Consider the following 18,388-nt stretch of genomic DNA (forward strand, 5'->3'; position numbering starts at 1 on the left):
CGCTCTGTCATTCGTTGTGCAAGGTTTACTTACATTTAAGAAAATTAGCTGATTAGACAGGGCCTGTTTTTTTTTTTACGTGATAAAGGTGATGCCCGCTATCGGTTGGCAAAAAGGGCTCGTATATAGTTGTGCATGTGCATCGTGCAATGCGAAGCGTTCAGATTTTATTTGTTGGATCTCTCTATCTTTCGTTTCTTGCAGATGTCCCAAAATCCTGGTCATGCTTTATTAAGCAAGCTATGATGATGAAATTAATGGCGCTACACCTTTCGGAGTGTGATTTCAAAGTTGATTTATTGTTTAGTGTCCACATGTTTGAATGGACCCGCTTTAGTGTCTATTTAAGAAAACTGTACACAGAAAGTACACCGAAGAAATGTTGCCCTGCTCCGTAGCTCTCACTATCGTCGCATATGTAGTGCACTTTTTTGTTGTAGTTTGTGTTGTTCTGCTCGTTAAGTTTACTGCTACTACCGAGAGCAGTGACTCACGGCTGCTTACAAACGTCGGCTTGATCGAACGCCGCCTGCAGCCCCAGATATCGAAGCAGTATACACTTTTTTTCGGCAGCCAACTGTCAGACGGCGCCTGGGAAAACGCTCGACAGCTGTTCCGTCGTCACAGTTGCGTTTTCTACGACGTGAATTGATGTGCTCCACTGCCGGAAGTCCCCGCTGTTTGACGACAGCGCCAGGGAATTATCGAAATGACAAACTGTGAAATGACAAATGGTATTTCGGTCATTTCACAGTTTGTCAAGTGATGAGCGTAGCGCTTGCAAACAGGGATTTTGTCATCATAGCTTCGAATAGCAATTAATTTTTATTTATTTAACCCCTTCACTCAAAATTTATGATGTCCTGTCAGAAACTCGTCAAATTCGCGTGGCATAATGACAAAGCAGTCAGTATTACATTCCAAGTAATAAAATAAAGGAAAGCAGTTTTGTGTGAGATTCAGTAATTAATTAAAATTAAAGGCTATGTAACTAATAATATATTTATTCTGCTACCAGTCAGTTTCAGTACTTGCATGAAAGTGATCCGCTATCAGGCCTGAAATGCATGCACAGTCTATTTTTTTGGTCGTATTTGTGTCGAGCCGAGAGAGAAAAAATACTTTTCACGTTGGTCCCAGAAAGCTTCGCGTCGAACAATTGTCTAACATGGTAGTGTGTCCAGCAAAGTGATTTTCTGCAGCTATACGCAGCATGATAAAGTTAAATGGTCACTCGTTGTCCACTCAGGAGGCCTGTATAAAAAGTTTCAAGCCATTCGATGAACGACGCGGTGCGTGACGTGCCATTGAAGTTGGCGTGTACATTTGTACGAACCGTGACTGAAAGGGATTTAAGACCTTTTAGGGGGCAATATAAGTTAAAGTCGGCATTTACACGAGAAACAGTACTGTGGTCACAATGAACAAAATGAACTTGAATTACACTATTCGTGTAGGCGCGTGATACTGGTGATGTTCTGGGAAAGGCCATTCAGGTATTTTTATAAGATAATTGTGGAGCAGAAAATGTTTAAAAATGGAAATATAACATTTGAAAATGAGGGCAAAAAAATAAAAAAGGGGTTTAGGAGTCTACAGGCCGTGATGCAGCGCCGAATTGGCATCACGGTCAACAACACAAATTCTTGTCCAGTCGAAGACAATAATTAACTCAGGTCCCGTTGAGCAAATGTTCACTCTAAAAAACTATCGAGTAAAAGGGGTGTCTTTTTTGTCCCACAGCAATAACCATGTGGCGTGTTTACGCTTCCTTTCTTGAAAACTCGGCGCTAGCTAATTTTTTATTAAGAGTAAATGACTTCCGTGACCTAAAGTGCCGGGCGCGCAGCGATAATGCAAGGAAAGGAAAGTAACACAGATGAAAATACTTGCCAGAAAGTCGCCTCTTTATAATGTTCACTTCCAAAGCTAGCTGCACCATTGGCTTCATGTGAGTGTTCGTTAATTAACAAAAGATATCATCTTTAATATTAACGCAATAGCGTCAAATAACTAGTTTTACGGAAATCCCTGTGTTGGTGGCGGCGGCGTTATTTGCGAACGAAAAATCTTGTCATTGAGCGAAACATCGGAAAAGCTGCAAGTAGAATAAATAACAACAAATCTCTGGATCCAAGTGAGGTGTGAACCAAGGCTGTTTTTGTGACAGTCGTGGTGTTCTGCCACTGAATCACATTGTTGTAACTCCAGAGGCACGTCGGTAAACCGTGAATCCACCGTAAATCTTGCCCTGTAGAACATCATGTAAACGCGCCGAACACGCACTGCAGCCGTTATCCAAGCCCTCCGCTCCGCCATCTTGTCTTCGTCGCTCATACTCGAAGCACACACACTGTCGGCGAAAGAGGAACCGCACCAAGAGCGAACGCATTGTAACGCTATATATATAGAGCGAGCGCGGTCTCCTGTCACACGAGAGCAAGCATCGAATAAAGCCCCTAGATCTAGAAAGTAGCGACACTCTCCTCCGCGCGCGCGTTTTCCTCCTCAATTCTCCTCGGATTTCTCCCCTCTCCCGGCCGGCGCGGTGCGCACGGCACGCTGAACCCTCCACTGGCGCGCTGCAGCCGCATTAGATTCAATGCGCGCGCTTGTTTAATCGGCTCCTTGAAGCATTATACGAGAATATGTCCCTTAAGAAAGAGTCGTGACGAAAGTAGGCTTCCCATAGAACATTATGGCAGACATATTTTTTAAGACGATTCGATAAATACGAGCGGAAGCGCTTCGAAAAAATGAGCATACCAGCTGGCGGCTTAGCGGTTTACCTCTCCGTCGCCGCTTCGGCTGACTGTAACGCGGATGTGTATTAAGCGCATGTAATGTAGGCAGCACATTGTATAGACGAGAACTTGATAAGTGCTGCAGTGTCGCTTTGTAAAATTCATGTTGTGTTGGCGAAAAGTAAGCATAGAAGTCACCGTGCGTGCCTGGCTTCCGTCACGATGAAACGACGAGATATTGCATTCCATTAACTTTGGGACTTACCTCAGTCTGTTAAAAAAAAAGCAAAACCCACCGCTCAGATGGAAGCTTCTAAGACTATGTTACGCTATAATTAACTCACAGAATTCAGGATGTAAATTTTATCAAAAGAGAGCCATTACGAAAAGCGCGTACGTGGCTCTTTCTTTATATGAGCATACATGCATAATACATACAGTACAGAAACGCGCGAACACACAGGCGCACACATACACACACACATAAGCGCGCATATGCAGTCGCATACATACACACACGCATACACGAAGGCGCACACATGCACACACATAAACGCACACCCGCACGCACACACACACACACACACACACACACATGCGTAGGAATTACACACGTTAATTTACAAATTACACACATTAAGAAAACTAACGCACGCGCTAAAACACAAGAAAACTATCTCAGGGCACAGAGAATTACAAAAAAAGCTCAGCGACTCATTCAGACCCAGCTATATCCATATTTATATGTGCTCGCTATTAAACTGAACGGAGAGTCCAGCGATGCAAAGAGCATTAAAATCTTCGTACGACTTTATCTAGAGATTTAACAAAATCGGTAACACTAACCTCGCAAAGAACGACGTGTTTAGAAGGGGCGAAGTCCTTTCTCCCGATGTTGTGGATCCACTGCTTTCTGCGCACGGCATTCCTATTCCTATCTCCTCGGGGGATATAAAATAATCTTACTCCTTTCTCTGACCTGCTGCTGCACTGATACGCGCAACAGCCAGGCATTGCCACGAAAAACGAAGCTCATGATTCTACGCAAAAAAAAAAAAACACACACACACGTTTAGAGCGGCAGGGCTGGCGTGGCGCCTGGAGGGTTCATGGCGTGCGTGATTGACGAAAAGCGCGCGAAGTTTGCTTGCGCGCGCTTTTCGTGACGTCAGGGTCATCTGACTGGGCGGTATCGCCCGCCGCAGCCATTCAGCGCTTGGGATGCGCGAGCTCCGCGAAAGAGGGGGTGAAAAAAGAGGAGGTTGCCGGCGCGCCGAGAGAGTGCCGGCGTGGATAAAAGAGCGTCGCTACTTTCCAACATCTAGGGGCTTTAGCATCGAAGTGGAGCAAGCGCCATCTAGTGAACGCTATGAGTACTAGTGATGGCTATTACGCCGACGCAGGACTAGCCTACACCCTACATGGAGCTTCGGCCTTGAAAGGAACAATGAATGTCACTTGGCGGAAGGCGTCTCCTTAACGCATCATATATTGCGTAGCAGAAGCGTAGAAGCGCACCAGGTGTCGCAACATGTTAATTGCACAACAATGATGCGTTTGTAAGGCCTACCCATTACAAAGTGCTCAGAAATTTAATCATCATCAAAAACATAAACGAATGAACAGCTGCGTAGGTACTCGTGTTGCCTTACGAACGTGTAGTGTATCGAGTCATTTGTTGATTTGAAAAAAAAAAGTATTATGGCGCGCTGGGCACTTGACAATTGTTCTTGCAGTAGGCAATCTATAGGACATTTGCAAGCAATCTATAGGCGATCTATAGGACAGTACTGAGATTTGAGAAGGCGACGCGCATGACGCCCGATTACGCTATTGCATTCTACTCTTGAAGGCGTAGCTCAAGCGTCCTCTAAAGTGACGTCAAACTTGATTGCGTGGTATGCTCGTATAGGTATAACGTGTTTGAACAGTTTTTTTTCTTCTAAAAAAATCAACTGCACCTCAGCTATTCATTCTAGTTCCAATCATGCTTCCTGCCTTTTGTTTTCCTGCCTAGGTTGCAGCTAATTGTTGGAAATTCAAAACTTTGATTTGATTGATATGTGGGGTTTAACGTCCCAAAACCATGCTATGATTATGAGAGACGCCGTAGTGGAAGGCTCCGTAAATTTCGACCACCTGGGGTTCTTCAACGTGCACCCGAATCTGAGCACATGGGCCTGCACCTTTTCCGCCTCCTTTGGAAATGCAGCCGCCCCAGCCGGGATTCGATCCCGCGACCTGCGGGTCAGCAGCCGAGTATCTTAGCCACTAGACCACCACGGCGGGGTGTTCCAATTGCGTGATTGCCTCTTCATTTTACCGTAAGGTTGAGTAGCACAATTTTAAACATGGACAGCAGGGACAAGGACACGTCACTCGCTACACTCTCAACTAAATTCATTTCAGAAAAATACGTCATAGATGTGCACCCACGCTGACCCCTTCACAGAGATGAAAGCTTATCCAATATCTAATTTTGTGCACCCAAAAATAATAATGATTGGGGCACGTGTCGATATGAGCTTGGAAAATGATCAGTCACTAACTAGCCCAGCCCTCAAATTTATTTAATGCATCTATTTACCTAGCGTAACTATTACCTAGCTACTTATAGTGACATAAAAAAGTACACAAGCCTCCACAAATGTTTTGGGGGGGTGGCAATAAAACTTTCAAAAACATTTCCATTCGAAAATGTTGTCAGCATTGCCACACTGCACAAAAGACAAAATTCCAAAGCGATATCGAAACCGGAGTTTGAAGCCATTGACTTCTTGCAAGTACACGTGGAAGTATATCTACTTTTCCTGTCAACGTATCAAAGAAAAAAGGATAGAAAATCGTTTTTGAAATCGCGAGCAAACGAATTGGATATATTGATTCCTTTTGTCGTCCATTACGATTTAACAATTGCGGAAACTTTGTGTCGTTGTCACACAGGTCCCGTTAATTCGGAAGGCGATCGCCGGGCTAATTCCAAGGGCCGAAGTATCAGCCCCCCGAACCGCACCGCGAAAGCGTGGACAATTTAGAAGTGGTCCTTTTTGGCGCGCCAGCAGACGCCGGCTGTGGCCCAAAGAACAAGTCTGAGCCGAGAGTTGATAAACAAACAAAATTATATTCTCAATAATGGCAGATCGAAAACAATAAACAAGAATGCACACTCCACAATAGTTGAGTACAATATGTCACCAAACAAACTACGTACTACACAGTACAATCAGCCTCACTCGAAACAACGGACACAGACAACAATACGCACTACAATGCAGTCGCATGCATTGAACAACCAAGACATTTAAAGACTAAAGAGATAGAAAACCTATTCAGTCCAAAGTTCTTGGTACCAAAGTCTAGATGATACTCTTCCGAGAATCACTCACTCAAAGTCTAGTGTTGTTGTCGTTCCGCGGCCCCCGAAGTTTCTTTTCCAGGAAACCTCACGTCTTCAATAGGCCACTCTCCAGGCTTCAAACTTCTTCGCCGGAAACACGTCGGCTTCACACACGCAGCTGTTGCCACGCGTCCTCGCTCGATAGCGGTAGACACACGCTCTTGCCTGTAGCTCGAGCCTTCACCCTTCAGGTGGAAATCCTCTTCATCTCCTGCTTTGTCTCTACCGACAAAACCTTCGCCGACTACACGGCGGGATCCCTTCGCGCTCTGGCGCTAACTTCCGTCTTCTCCTGCTTTGTCCCTACGGACAAAACCTTCGCCGACTACACGGCGGAATCCTTACGCGCTCTGGCGTTAACTTCCGTCTTCTCCTAAACTCTCACCTCGGCTGCTCGGTTAAATACCTTCCGCGCCACATTCCAGAAAGTTCTCGTCATTTCGTCGGCGTGATACGCAGCGAAGGCTGGGGAGAGGCGCGAGACTGTACGAGGGCCGTCCCCGACCGATGACTCAACCCGGCAGAACACGCCCCTTTTCTTCTAGAACTTTCCAGTGCTTGCCCGGCCGCCGCTGTGGGGTGAGGAGGTTCATCGGCGAAGCCACGCTTCCGAGGGGAGAGCGTCGCGCGCCTGGGGAGCCTTTTTATGGTGCATTCAGACGACGGACCGAATCCCGATGTGGCGGGACGGACGGCGCGCCACGTGACGTCACATCAGCGATTCCCCTCGTCCGCGACTCGTCCGCGCGGCTCGCGGACGGATGACCGCAACCTGTTTCTCACATCGGGATTCTGGCGGGGGAGAGCCGGTACTTCAGCGGAATAGCTTGGGGTCGGTGGCAACCAGTACACTTTTCGTCTGCTCGCGGCATGTCCTCCATGGCTCGCGGACAGCTGCATGACTGGTCGGCATCATCTACGCTTGAGCATTGTTTACTTAGTTTCCGGAGACTTTGTTCTCAGGTGATTAAATATGCAGAAATCACTATTGGTGGTTCGGGAAATGTCGCCGCCGTCGCTTAACACGCGAGATTCTTAGCCGTAATGGTGGTGAAATATTCCAACTTCTGCAAACGGCGACGTGCCGCTTCTAAAAAAAAAAAAAAAAAGGTGGGAGACACGGTTATAAGTTCTACAAGTGGGGAATAATGTAGTTGAAAGAATATCCTGCTAGCAACTTTCTTTTCTCCTGAAAGAATAACACTACTCGTTCATTTGTCACAACACGACAGACATCGCAGCCAAGCTTCGCTTCTTGCGGGCATCCATGTTGAATACTCTCAAACCGGTCTGCTGCCAGCGGGCGCAGGTGAGCGCCGAATCTGCTGTCGAGGGTAATCCGGCTGTTTTCCCCTAGGACACCGTCCGTCGTGTGGATGCGCCTGCAGGCGGACCATCCGCGGATTAGCTGTCCGCGTCCACGACAAATCCGGATTCGGTCCGTCGTCACGTAAAATAACGACGACGACGGAAGCGCGAAAAGCAAATGAATGATCTCACAGAACTTTTTTTTTTTTTTGCGCACACTTTGATAGTTACCTGTTGGCTCTGCGCGTTTGTCGTTACTGCAGCTGTTGCAATTCGATTTGTAGCGAGACCTGTTTCTGTCGTAGCGCGCCTCATTGATTACTGATTCTCCCCGCTTATCGGCTCACTTATTTCGTGTAGCTTTGTTCGCTTTATCACCATGGCTGAATCGCTAACTCAACGGTGCGGAATGTATTTCAGCCAATCAACGATGCGTAAGAAATTCAACCAGAGACTGCGCATCGCCGGCGCTAATTACGGGTGTTGCGAATACGATGCGTAGCGAATACGACACTCTACGCACGATGTACAGTTGGGTGAAAGATATTGTAATAGCGCTAAGCTCGAAAATGAAAAATAAACAGAAGTACGGGGGAAAATACAGGCACACAGCTCGTCCACTAACTAGTAAACACCAACACTCTCAAGGAGTTAACCTCCAGTAATGTATTGCGCTCATTCACAGTTATGTCACAACACGACACGGGCATTGCGAGTCGGAAGATTTTGCTCGTCCACTAACTAGTAAACACCAACACTCTCAAGGAGTTAACCTCCAGTAATGTATTGCGCTCATTCACAGTTATGTCACAACACGACACGGGCATTGCGAGTCGGAAGATTTTGCCTCTTCATTTCTTTACCTTCCGTAAATGATAAAACCTGTGCCTTCGATATCTTGCCGCAGTTCTGACGCTCTGCTTTTGACAGGCGCTTGCTTTGGTCCTTGAAGGGCCATGCTTGTACCAAGGGAGTTGGCTTCGCTGCAGTAATACTTTAATTGTGGTGAAGCAGCAGTACTCGTGGCAACAAAGGCGTCGTCGCATCTGCTCGAAAACTATTCATTCATCAACAGTACATGCTGTGCGCGTTTACTTTTTCAAATGCTGTTCACATTTATCGAGGAGCATCGGAACTACATACAATAACTGGAGTCAGGTTAGATATAGCGTTTTTGTTTCTTAGACAATACACATTTTAAAATTAAAGACCTATGACATGTCGGGCTCCTGTCGCTTTCACGTACTATGTCGAGGCGCAACCACTTCGCTGCGACTAAAGTGACGTCTACAAGACTAATAAACAAAAAAACTTGTCAATTAACTTTTAAATATTCTTTTAATGGAAGTTGTTTATAGTATTAAATCGTTACCTGCCACGGTGGTATAGTGGCTAAGGCACTCGGCTGCTGATCCCAGCAGCCGAGTCGGCCGCACTTCGGTCGGCCGACTTTTCCGGTCGGCCGCATTTTCGATGGAAGTGAAAATGCCTGAGGCCCGTGTGCTCTGATTTGCGCGCACGTTAAAGAGCCCTAGGTGGTCAAAATTTTTAGAGCCTTCCACAACGGCGTTTCTCATAATCGTGTGGCAGTTTTGGGACGTTAAATCCCAACAATTAATATTATTATGCTGTATTAGAAAGTTGTTATTTGTGCCAATTCATGACAGTCATTTTTTGGAAGGTAGAAATTGAAACTGATCGCACCCAACACTTGCGAACTGCAACCGTTCTGTTAGGTCAGAGCGGAACTACCTTGACAAGGAAGCGGCTTAATTTGGATCAAAGCGCGCCGAAGCAGCATCTGCTCAGAAGATCAGCATTCGTTCTGAACATACGCACTTAGACAGTTTATCTGCGTGCTATAAATGGTGCTAATCTGTTCTTTTCTCAAACTATAAAGAGGCGCTCGCCTGCCTGCCAGAAGAGCGCCGTACTGGCTGCACCAGAGTTTACGCTTGCCAGGCAAACGAAAGGTTGATATTGCGGTTTTCCTGTGCACAGATAGAAACAGACGAACACCAAACAATACAAGCAAAAGTAAGGCGATGACCGGACACAAGTGACATGACTTGCGGCGTTTCACGAAAAGACAAGCCACAGAGCGCCTTCATTCGAAATTGACGAAGCTTGCGCTGATGTAGTCGGGGGTCCGCCCAAAGGTCCGGAGCCAGCCAAAGCCTCGGGAAGATGACGAGCGGAGTAGCCGGAGCTGTTAACAGCAGCGTTTATTTACATTATTTACAGATTCAAGGTAGCGTGGTTACATGATTGCTGGTAGAATCACGGGAGATCTTGATGGAAGCTTTATGAAAGCTTGTCTGGAGCGCCTCGACGCTCGCGTTTTATGCCTTCTTCCCAAGATTCCCTGTGGGGAAAAAACTATTGAAGCCAGGACATTCCAATGTAACTGTGGTCTTCACCTCCGCGCACAAAATGGGAAGGCGAAACACCGCCTCTTTTCTGACCCAGGAAAGAGGCACATCAGTTCGTCCCATGGCGAGGGAGAAGACACGACCCAACGCGCACGACACCGCACAGCTCGAAGACTTCGGGCCCTACGTGCAGATAAACTTGTGTATTCAGGTGTCGCGTTGACTTCTCGTGGTCAGCGGCGCTGGGCAGGCCACGGCTTGTCGAAAACTGTCGCCATGCAGGCACCTCGTAGAACGTGGGAAACGTATCCACGGACGAAACCCAGACGTTATGTTCGGCGCGTCTCGTAGCATGTCGAACAAGGCAATCAGCCTCGACTGCCAACAGCGCTTCTTAAGCCGTCACTCGGTCGGGCGTGTTCAAAGGGGTTTTTACGAGGGGCGCCGATGGCCCTCGAGAACTCGAACAACGACTTTCGTGTTTTCGCCGGTCTTGGCGCATCTCTGGGAGCGCTGACCCGGAAGAAATCGGGGTAGGCTCAGCCGCAATGTCTCACGCGTCCAAGCGGCGCCAAGCCATGGAGGTCGATCATAAACCGCGCATGCCTTACGATTCTTAAGAACATCTTCGAGCGCTCGAGGGGGGGCAGGTGGGGCGCTCTCTTTCCTAGTTGCCCAAAAGAGGGGGGCGCAAAGTCTGCTATATACGTTGACTTAAAAGGGCGAAAGTCTGCTCTGTACATTGATTTAACGAGGAGAGGGTGCGCTGCGACGGTCCTTCGGCTCCCTGAAAGAAAACCCTGCGCACGCATATGCTGAAGACTACGGTTGCTTCTGGGTTGGTGATGAAGGTTGTTTCTAGGTTGCTGCTCGGTCGTCTGTATGATGCTGTAGGTTTCTCCGGTAGATGTTACCAGCGCAGAGGGGTTCGAGTAAAACCACAAACACGACACATGCCCGGTTTCTGATATGACGCATAAATTACGGCCAACTTAAACAGCTTCGACGTTATTGTAGGGATAAAAGGCATGGGAGTTTGCGCACGGTTCGTTCGAACAGTACATTATATACTTCTGAAATACGAATACAAGTCCACATTAAAAAAACAAAAACAATCCACGCGTCTTCACGAAGTGAATCATGAGCCGATGTAGTGGGGAGTTGATTCACCCGACCACTCGCGCATGTAAATGGGTGACACCACGTGTGTACAGTATATAAAATGTTTTATTGGCCATCACTTTTACGCTCTGTAGAGTTCTGCATTCTGTTTTGCCTTCATTATTACTGATTTGTGGTCCGTGAAATGTATAGAGCCAATGGTTCTTCGATGGCATCTAGCGTGAAGCTGGTTAGGACAAAGTCTATGCACGTTTGCTTTATTTTTAGGTATTTTTTAAAAAAGGAGGAGTGAGTCTTGGGTACGTCAACCACGCGTGAATGTTTCGTTTCTTGACCGTATGCTGAACTTGTACATGGGCTTGCTTATCACCTCTCGCTTTATGTACACGTCGATGGCTGCGTCGTCGGGTATGTTTCTAGAAAGGCGTTGCACCGTTTTCTGAACGTCTATCGTTGTGTTGACTGCTTGAACCTCCCCTCTCGGGGCTATAGTCGTCCACTGAATAATTAGTCTTTTTTTTTTTCTACCTCTCGGCGTTGCCTTTCGCTGGCGAGGGAGCGTTAGCGTTCGTTTTCATCCATGGCAGAAAGAGAATGTGTTTTTCGGGAACGCGCTTATTTTTCATCATAAGTCACAGCACAAAGTGCACATCATCATCATCAGCCTGATTACGTCTACTGCAGGACAAAGGCCTCTCCCATGATCCGCCACTCAACTCTGTCCCGTGCTTGCTGCTGCCATTTTGTACCCGCAAACTTCCTAATCTCATCTGCCCACTTAACTTTGTCTCCCACTAACCAGCTTGCCTTCGCTGAGAATCCAGTCAGTTATCCTTAATGACCAGCGGTTATCCTGCCTGCCCGGCCCATGCCCACTTCTTCTTCTTGATTTCAACTATGATATCCTTAACCCCGCTTTGTTCCCTGATCCACTCTGCCCTCTTTTACGCCCACCTACGCCCCGCCGCGGAGGTCTAGTGGCTAAGGTACTCGGCTGCTGACCCGCAGGTCGCAGGTTCGTATCCCGGCTGCGGCGGCTGCATTTCCGATGGAGGCGGAAATGTTGTAGGCCCGTGTGCTCAGATTTGGGTGCACGTTAAAGAACCCCAGGTGGTCGAAATTTCCGGAGCCCTCCACTACGGCGTCTCTCATAATCATATGGTGGTTTTGGGACGTTAAACCCCACATATCAATCAATCAATCATTCAATCAATTCCCTTTCCATCGCTCGCTGCGTCGTCCTCAATTTAAGCTGAACCCTCTTTGTAAGCCTCCAGGTTTCTACTCCGCAGGTAAGTACCAGCAAAATACAGCTGTTATCTACCTTCCTCTTGAGGGATAGTGGCAATCTATCAGTCATGATTTGAAAGTGCTTGCCGAATGTGCTCCACCCCATTATCATTCCTCTAAGTACTTCAATCTCGTGGTTCGGCTCCGCGGTTATTACCTGACCTAAGTAGACGTAAGTCTTTAACAACTTTAAGTGGACTGTTGCCAATCTCGAAGCGCTGCTGTCTTCCGAGGTTGTTGTACATTACTTTCGTTTTCTGCAGATTAACTTTAAGACCTGCCTTCCTGCTCTCCTTGTCTAATTCAGTAATCATGAGTTGCTATTTGTCCGCTGAGTTACTCAGCAAAGCAATGTCATCTGCGTAGAGCAGGTTACTAAGGTACTATCCATTAACTCTTATCCCTAACCCTTCTGAAAACCTACTGTTAGTGCGCGGTAAATAGTATTGGAGAGATTGGATCCCCTTGTCTTACACCCTTCTTGATTGGTAGTCTGTCGCTTTCTTCTTGGAGCACTGTGGTGGCAGTTGATCCTCTGTACATATCTTCCAGGAATTTTCTTCCAAAGTGCGCCTAATGCATATAAGTAGCGGGTAACTTGCCTATCAGCAATGCTTCCCTACTTCACGAAAGTTACGGTGGGCGCATAGTGATACCTTGAATGTTATGTGCCGTACAACGGACAACGCACAGTGGAGACAAGCCTAGACCCTAAGATCGCCCCTAAAAAAGCTGGGGCAACCAAGGAGGTTAAAGTAAATTTGGCGGCGGCCGGGGTTTGGCGCAAGTTTGCGGCCAAGTGAGAAGGGAGAGGCCACTTGCGCCCATCCACTCTCTCTCTATCACTTTAGTCTTTTGATATAATGTCTTTTTTTATAAAGTATATACCTCTACTTCATGTTAAAAATGAAGATACCAGTATTTCGTAAACGTGGCACCTTATTGGCGCCCTGTGTACTAAGGAGACGATTGCAAAAAAAAAAAAAGTGGAACGGTCCCCCATAAAGCGTTCTGAAAATTCGGCGAAGTACTTGACCTCTCAATGCACACGCAGGGCTTCTACATGTACCTGTACAGCGTGAGCCTGCTGTTCCTGCTGTACGTGTACATCTACCTGCTGCGGCGCCCTCCGGCTGGTTCCGGCGGCCCGTACAAGTGCCCCAAGAAGATCACAATCCTCGAGAACTTGCGACGCACCGTGGGCGACAAGGCACAGCCCAACAAGGGAATGGACGCCGCCTCCGTGGGCGCCCAGAGCGGTGGCGTGCCACCCAGGCTCAAGAAACAGCGCATCTCCGAAAACGACCGCAGTCACGGAAGCCTCTTCCTAAGGATCGGCGCCATTGGTACGCGTCATAAGGGTTGAACAGCTTAGCTGATGGCCAAGTGCCAGTAGAAGACCCGACATACGCATGCCAACTCTTTTCCGTGCGTATAGTTCACGTATACGCTTGCAACGGACGCGCATGCGCACCACGGTCCTTGACGCTATACCCACAATACAGTGGCCGCGTGAGTTTAACTGTGAACTAATTCGAGTTTACAGAACGCACACGAATCCACATAGCTATAGCTGCGACACAACTTCCAAAATCTTTTGCACGATGCGTTGTTTGACCCTCAGAAGCAATTTGGGTGGTCCAAGCACACAATATGGAAGTCGCAATAGCATATTAATAGACATGCTATTGCAAAGCTATATATAGGATATACTTGTGGATGGCAAACAGCGAGGCTCTGCATTTAGGTGCGGTGTGGTGTACATGCTTGATAATTTTAGCAGGCGAACACATGATGAAAGGAATGGGAGATGTAGCATAAATTTCTGTGATTTCTGTCAGCAATTTTAGCAGATATGTAGAAGAGGGATTGTTTGAATTAAAGCATTTTCGCGTTTTCATGCAAGCATGGGCTGACACGCTGTCCGGGGACCTCTGGTAGTAGCTGACCCTCCCTCCAAGTAAGGGAGAAACCCTGGCGCCCCCCAATCTTAAAGTAAACCATAAACAAGACTAGTGGAATCGAATACAGACAACAGCAGTGGACAACACCACCTGAGAAAAACTGCACACACAAATCCTACATACGTTTTACACTGATGACGTGGAGTGGAACTGTTTTGCTGCATTCTATGGCGGTGCGCATGCAAAGATTTAATTACCGACGATATGACACTTGAAAGCCGACTGCGCAACACAGACGGGACACAAAAGAACAGAAATACACTTACGAGCGCTGACCAACTTATTGACCAGAGCGAGGAAGCACTTAAAGGCAAACTCGCACCAACTCGTGCAGCTTTCAATGCTTGTTGCACAAACTTGAAAGCAGATTTCTTCAGCGAAAACAAGTTATTTTGCATACTTCATACTCCTGACATGTTCTACCCTCTACTGTGCAGCTTTCGGTCTGGGGACAATGGTGTACAACGGCTTGGAGTTCGGCTCGTTCTTCGAGATTCCATCCACGTCGCCTTGCTACAGCGTACTGCTAGGAATCAACCCGGTCCTGCAAATGGTTTTCACGTTTGCTCAAATGTACTTTATCTTCATGAATGCAAGGGTGAGTACGACACTGCTGCCTGACCAGCACAGACTGTGACGTATGTCTTTCCAACTTCAGCTGAACATCCACAAGTTTAAAGTGGTCGCCAGGTTCGGCCTCATGCACGTCGTGGCCACCAACATATGCGTTTGGATACGCACTCTTGGAAAAGAGACTCTGCAGGAAATCAACGAGCACCACCTCAAAAATGGTCGTGGCAGCACACTGGAAGAGCTAATATTGCCCTTCAGGGGTAAGTGGTGCCTGGACTACATACACTGTCACTACAGTCTTGATGAAATTGCGCAATATGACATCTAAGCCTAACAAGAGTGATAATTGTGTTGTTTCTACAGGCGACATTGATCCAGACGATGTATAGGATTTAAGTTGTAGTAAGACAAAAAATTTTTCATTGGCGTGCCTGGCATGTAATAAGTATGAGGCCACGTGCTTAAGTCACGTGGTCTAACACGAACCTCCTTTTCCTCAACCATTTCTCCTTAGGACAGAACGTTACCTAAGGTTTTTTTTTTTCACTGTTTGAACATAACCGAAATAGCAAATCACTGTTTCCCATTCTCTTTACAGTGCAGCGAAGCCGCTTTTCCCAGGAAAACACGTCGCAGAACTTCACCAACCCGTGTGAAAAGCAGGACATCATGGGCACCATTGTGTCCGACTCGTCTCCGTTCCTGTACCCATTCATTGTCGAGTATAGCCTCATCAGCGCGGCCGTGCTGTATGTCATGTGGAAGAACATCGGCAAGGATCCCGTCTACCACGTCGAGAACAGCCACGACGATGGCATATCGCGCACGTCCAGCCTCCAGGCGGGCTCCAAGGTCAACTGCACAGGCTCCAGCAAGGGTCTGTTCTTTGGCCTCCTGGTGCTCGTCTGTTCTACCATCTGTCTCATTGTTTTCTTCGTGCTGATCCAGCATGAGCGATACGCGATGCTGGCCATCTACCTGTCTGACCTTTCGCATTGCGGCATCAAGGTGCTGACCATCGGGGCCATAACGATCGGTTTCTTCCGCATCAAGTCGCTTCGATTTCACCCCGACCGGAAGGATCACTTACGCAGCATACTGCTCAGTGTGGCTGCATTCGGACTCTACGTTTATGCCATGTTTGGCATCATAGCCGGAAGCCTGCTGCCCAAAGACCACATCCCGAACCTTCTGGTTATGGTCACCAGCATTCTGACTATCGTCCAGGTGACGATGCAGTCGCTGTTTATTGCGGACATAACCTGCCGTATGACATACCTGCCCGAGCACGACCACAGCAAGCCGGGCCGGCAGGTCATCACGTTCTTGCTCATCGGAAATCTTACGCTCTGGATCATTTACACCTTTGAGAAGCAAAAGGTTGAGGCTAGCCCCGTGCAACTTGGCTTCTACGGGTTCATGGCTTGGACAGTCATCATACGTGCCTCGCTACCTCTCAGCATTTTCTACCGTTTTCACTCGTCTGTAACCTTCGCCGAGGTCTGGAAGAACTCTTACAGGAACATGGGTAATTGAAAATTAATGAGCCAAATACTCGAGTAGCGTACAAATGAAATTGTTGGGTGCTGTAATGTCTCTATTTGTGGCATACACAACTGTGTTGTTTGCAGCATGGCAGCAAACTTTTATGCCAGTGCTCGGTGAGAATGCGGAAAAGGCAACACTCTGGAGTTACTGCTTTCTTAGGCTCAATTTTTTACCATTAATAGATGTAGAATTCAGCTGTGGTGTTATATTGAGTGCATGATTGTATATTATAAATGGCTAGCATTCGAGCCCCTCCTGTCTTGACAATAAGCGTACATTGCTAGTTTACATTGTCATGCATAGTCAGTGCAAGTTTTTTTATCATGATGAATGGCTGCTCATTCAAATGTACATATCATAGTTGTGTATGTGATGCGCTCGTGTACATATAGGTTAATAACCATTACTTGCATGAATGTTTGATCATTGTCCACACTCATTGCCTGCAGCAATACAAGTAGTACCGGAACCTTCTCTTCTGCAGACGATTCATACATCAAAGCTGCTCACTTGCCATATGTTCCTTTGTGTCGATATGACAAATAAAGATGTGTTTGTCATTCAGTCCGGCAGTCTTTATGGCGATGATGCGACATCCACGTCAAGACATCTGTTGAACAAAGAAAGCCTCCAGCACTGGTTTTATACAGTGTATTTCGGGTGTGTTGCCAAGTGTACATAAGAAAGTGTCACTGGAGAAATATTCTGACAAGTTGTGTGTGCTCTGCTCTTTCTCTCTCTCAGCTATACTCCCTCTTCAGAATCCTCATCACTTAAGCAAGGATTCAGTGAAGGAGTTTATTGCCTTACGAATAGACTGCCGCTGAAAATTTTAAAACATAACCACGCAAGCATTACGCGACTGTGCGTGGTGCGCAGTTTCCCTCCGTAGGAATGCGATGCGACACAGTTTACATGCCACGTTGAAACTCGAACTTGTGGTTCGGGCATTTGGAATCCAAGTATGAGCAGAGTTGCCTCTCTCTCTTTGTACCAGCGAGCGTGCTAAAAGCTACACAGAGGGTGTGGTGGGATGAAAAGGGGCAAAAAGCTACGTCCCTAGCTACGCCAGCATGCATTATGACCTTAACCACTTTCTAAGAGCAAAGTTGTCTAAGCTGTCGGTAACTTCTGCTTCACTTTATGAACTACCGCAGGCAAGAAAGATAAGAGTGGGAAAGAATGGGAAATAAAAAAGAAGAAAAAGAGAAACAAGGCACTACACAGCTCCATTGTTTTTTTAGAGATGCTAAACAACACTCTTGCCACGACATGACTTTTGCTAAGCAAGAAAACTTTCGGAAAGAAAATGCACGTAGAGATGCCAACCGTGCAATTCTCGCAACAATGTGACAAACTCTCGCAACAATGTGACGTCATATTTGAAGGTGCCTACTGGGTCCTACGTATCGATAAAAATGAGGTACATTGTCATTTGTCAGTGCCATAGACGTAGCATACAAAGTTTCAGAAAATTTCATCGAGCCAATATGAAAATACGAAATACACATTCCGAAATTTTGACATGAAGCGCAAAGATTTAGCACAACATTCTCAAATGAAATTCGAACCTTAATTTTTTTCCACTAACATAAAGTTATAACAGTGAAACTTATGGTATTAGAGTTCTTATGGTACAAGTCATTGTTTATAAATAAAAAAAAAAATTTGTGTCCCTTTATGGAGCTCATTTCACAAATTCCAGCATCAGCTTAAGCGACGTCGGTTAACAGAGCTACAAAAAATAGACAACTTTGAGCTTTTCGCACAAAAAAAGTCCTCAAAGTGGACAATTTTTGAGGCTTTGAAAAGCTTACTAGCATTCAAGATTGTAGCCAGGGGGAGGGGGGAGTGAACTTTTTTTTTCCCCGAAACTTACATTAAGTATGGTCGAACCCCACTCCCCCCTGAAAAATTTCTGGCTACGCGGCTGCTGGCATTGGATGCACTTTCGACTTGTGCAGTATTGTTTCCAATATGTCATACCAACACGCCCAAGCATTCACTTTAGATGTGTAGTCTAGTCTCCTGTTGATACTGCTTAAAAACTAGATCAGCTAGCATGTTTCA

The 18,388-nt window shown here is 46.7% G+C and overlaps 1 protein-coding gene across 1 annotated transcript in view; it reads left to right on the plus strand.

The window, feature by feature from the left end:
* LOC119179415 (proton channel OtopLc-like) overlaps positions 1 to 16,882 on the plus strand; it is a 51,783-nt gene extending 34,901 nt beyond the window's left edge. The window contains exons 4-7 of the mRNA XM_075882087.1: positions 13,288 to 13,579; positions 14,635 to 14,795; positions 14,856 to 15,030; positions 15,369 to 16,882. Coding sequence (XP_075738202.1) covers positions 13,288 to 13,579; positions 14,635 to 14,795; positions 14,856 to 15,030; positions 15,369 to 16,306 — 1,566 coding nt within the window. The 3' untranslated portion in view covers positions 16,307 to 16,882. The remainder of the gene's footprint in view (positions 1 to 13,287; positions 13,580 to 14,634; positions 14,796 to 14,855; positions 15,031 to 15,368) is intronic.
* The last annotated feature ends 1,506 nt before the right edge of the window (positions 16,883 to 18,388 follow it).

This window comes from Rhipicephalus microplus, chromosome 2 (genome assembly GCF_043290135.1).
Source record: "Rhipicephalus microplus isolate Deutch F79 chromosome 2, USDA_Rmic, whole genome shotgun sequence".
NCBI lineage: Eukaryota > Metazoa > Arthropoda > Arachnida > Ixodida > Ixodidae > Rhipicephalus > Rhipicephalus microplus.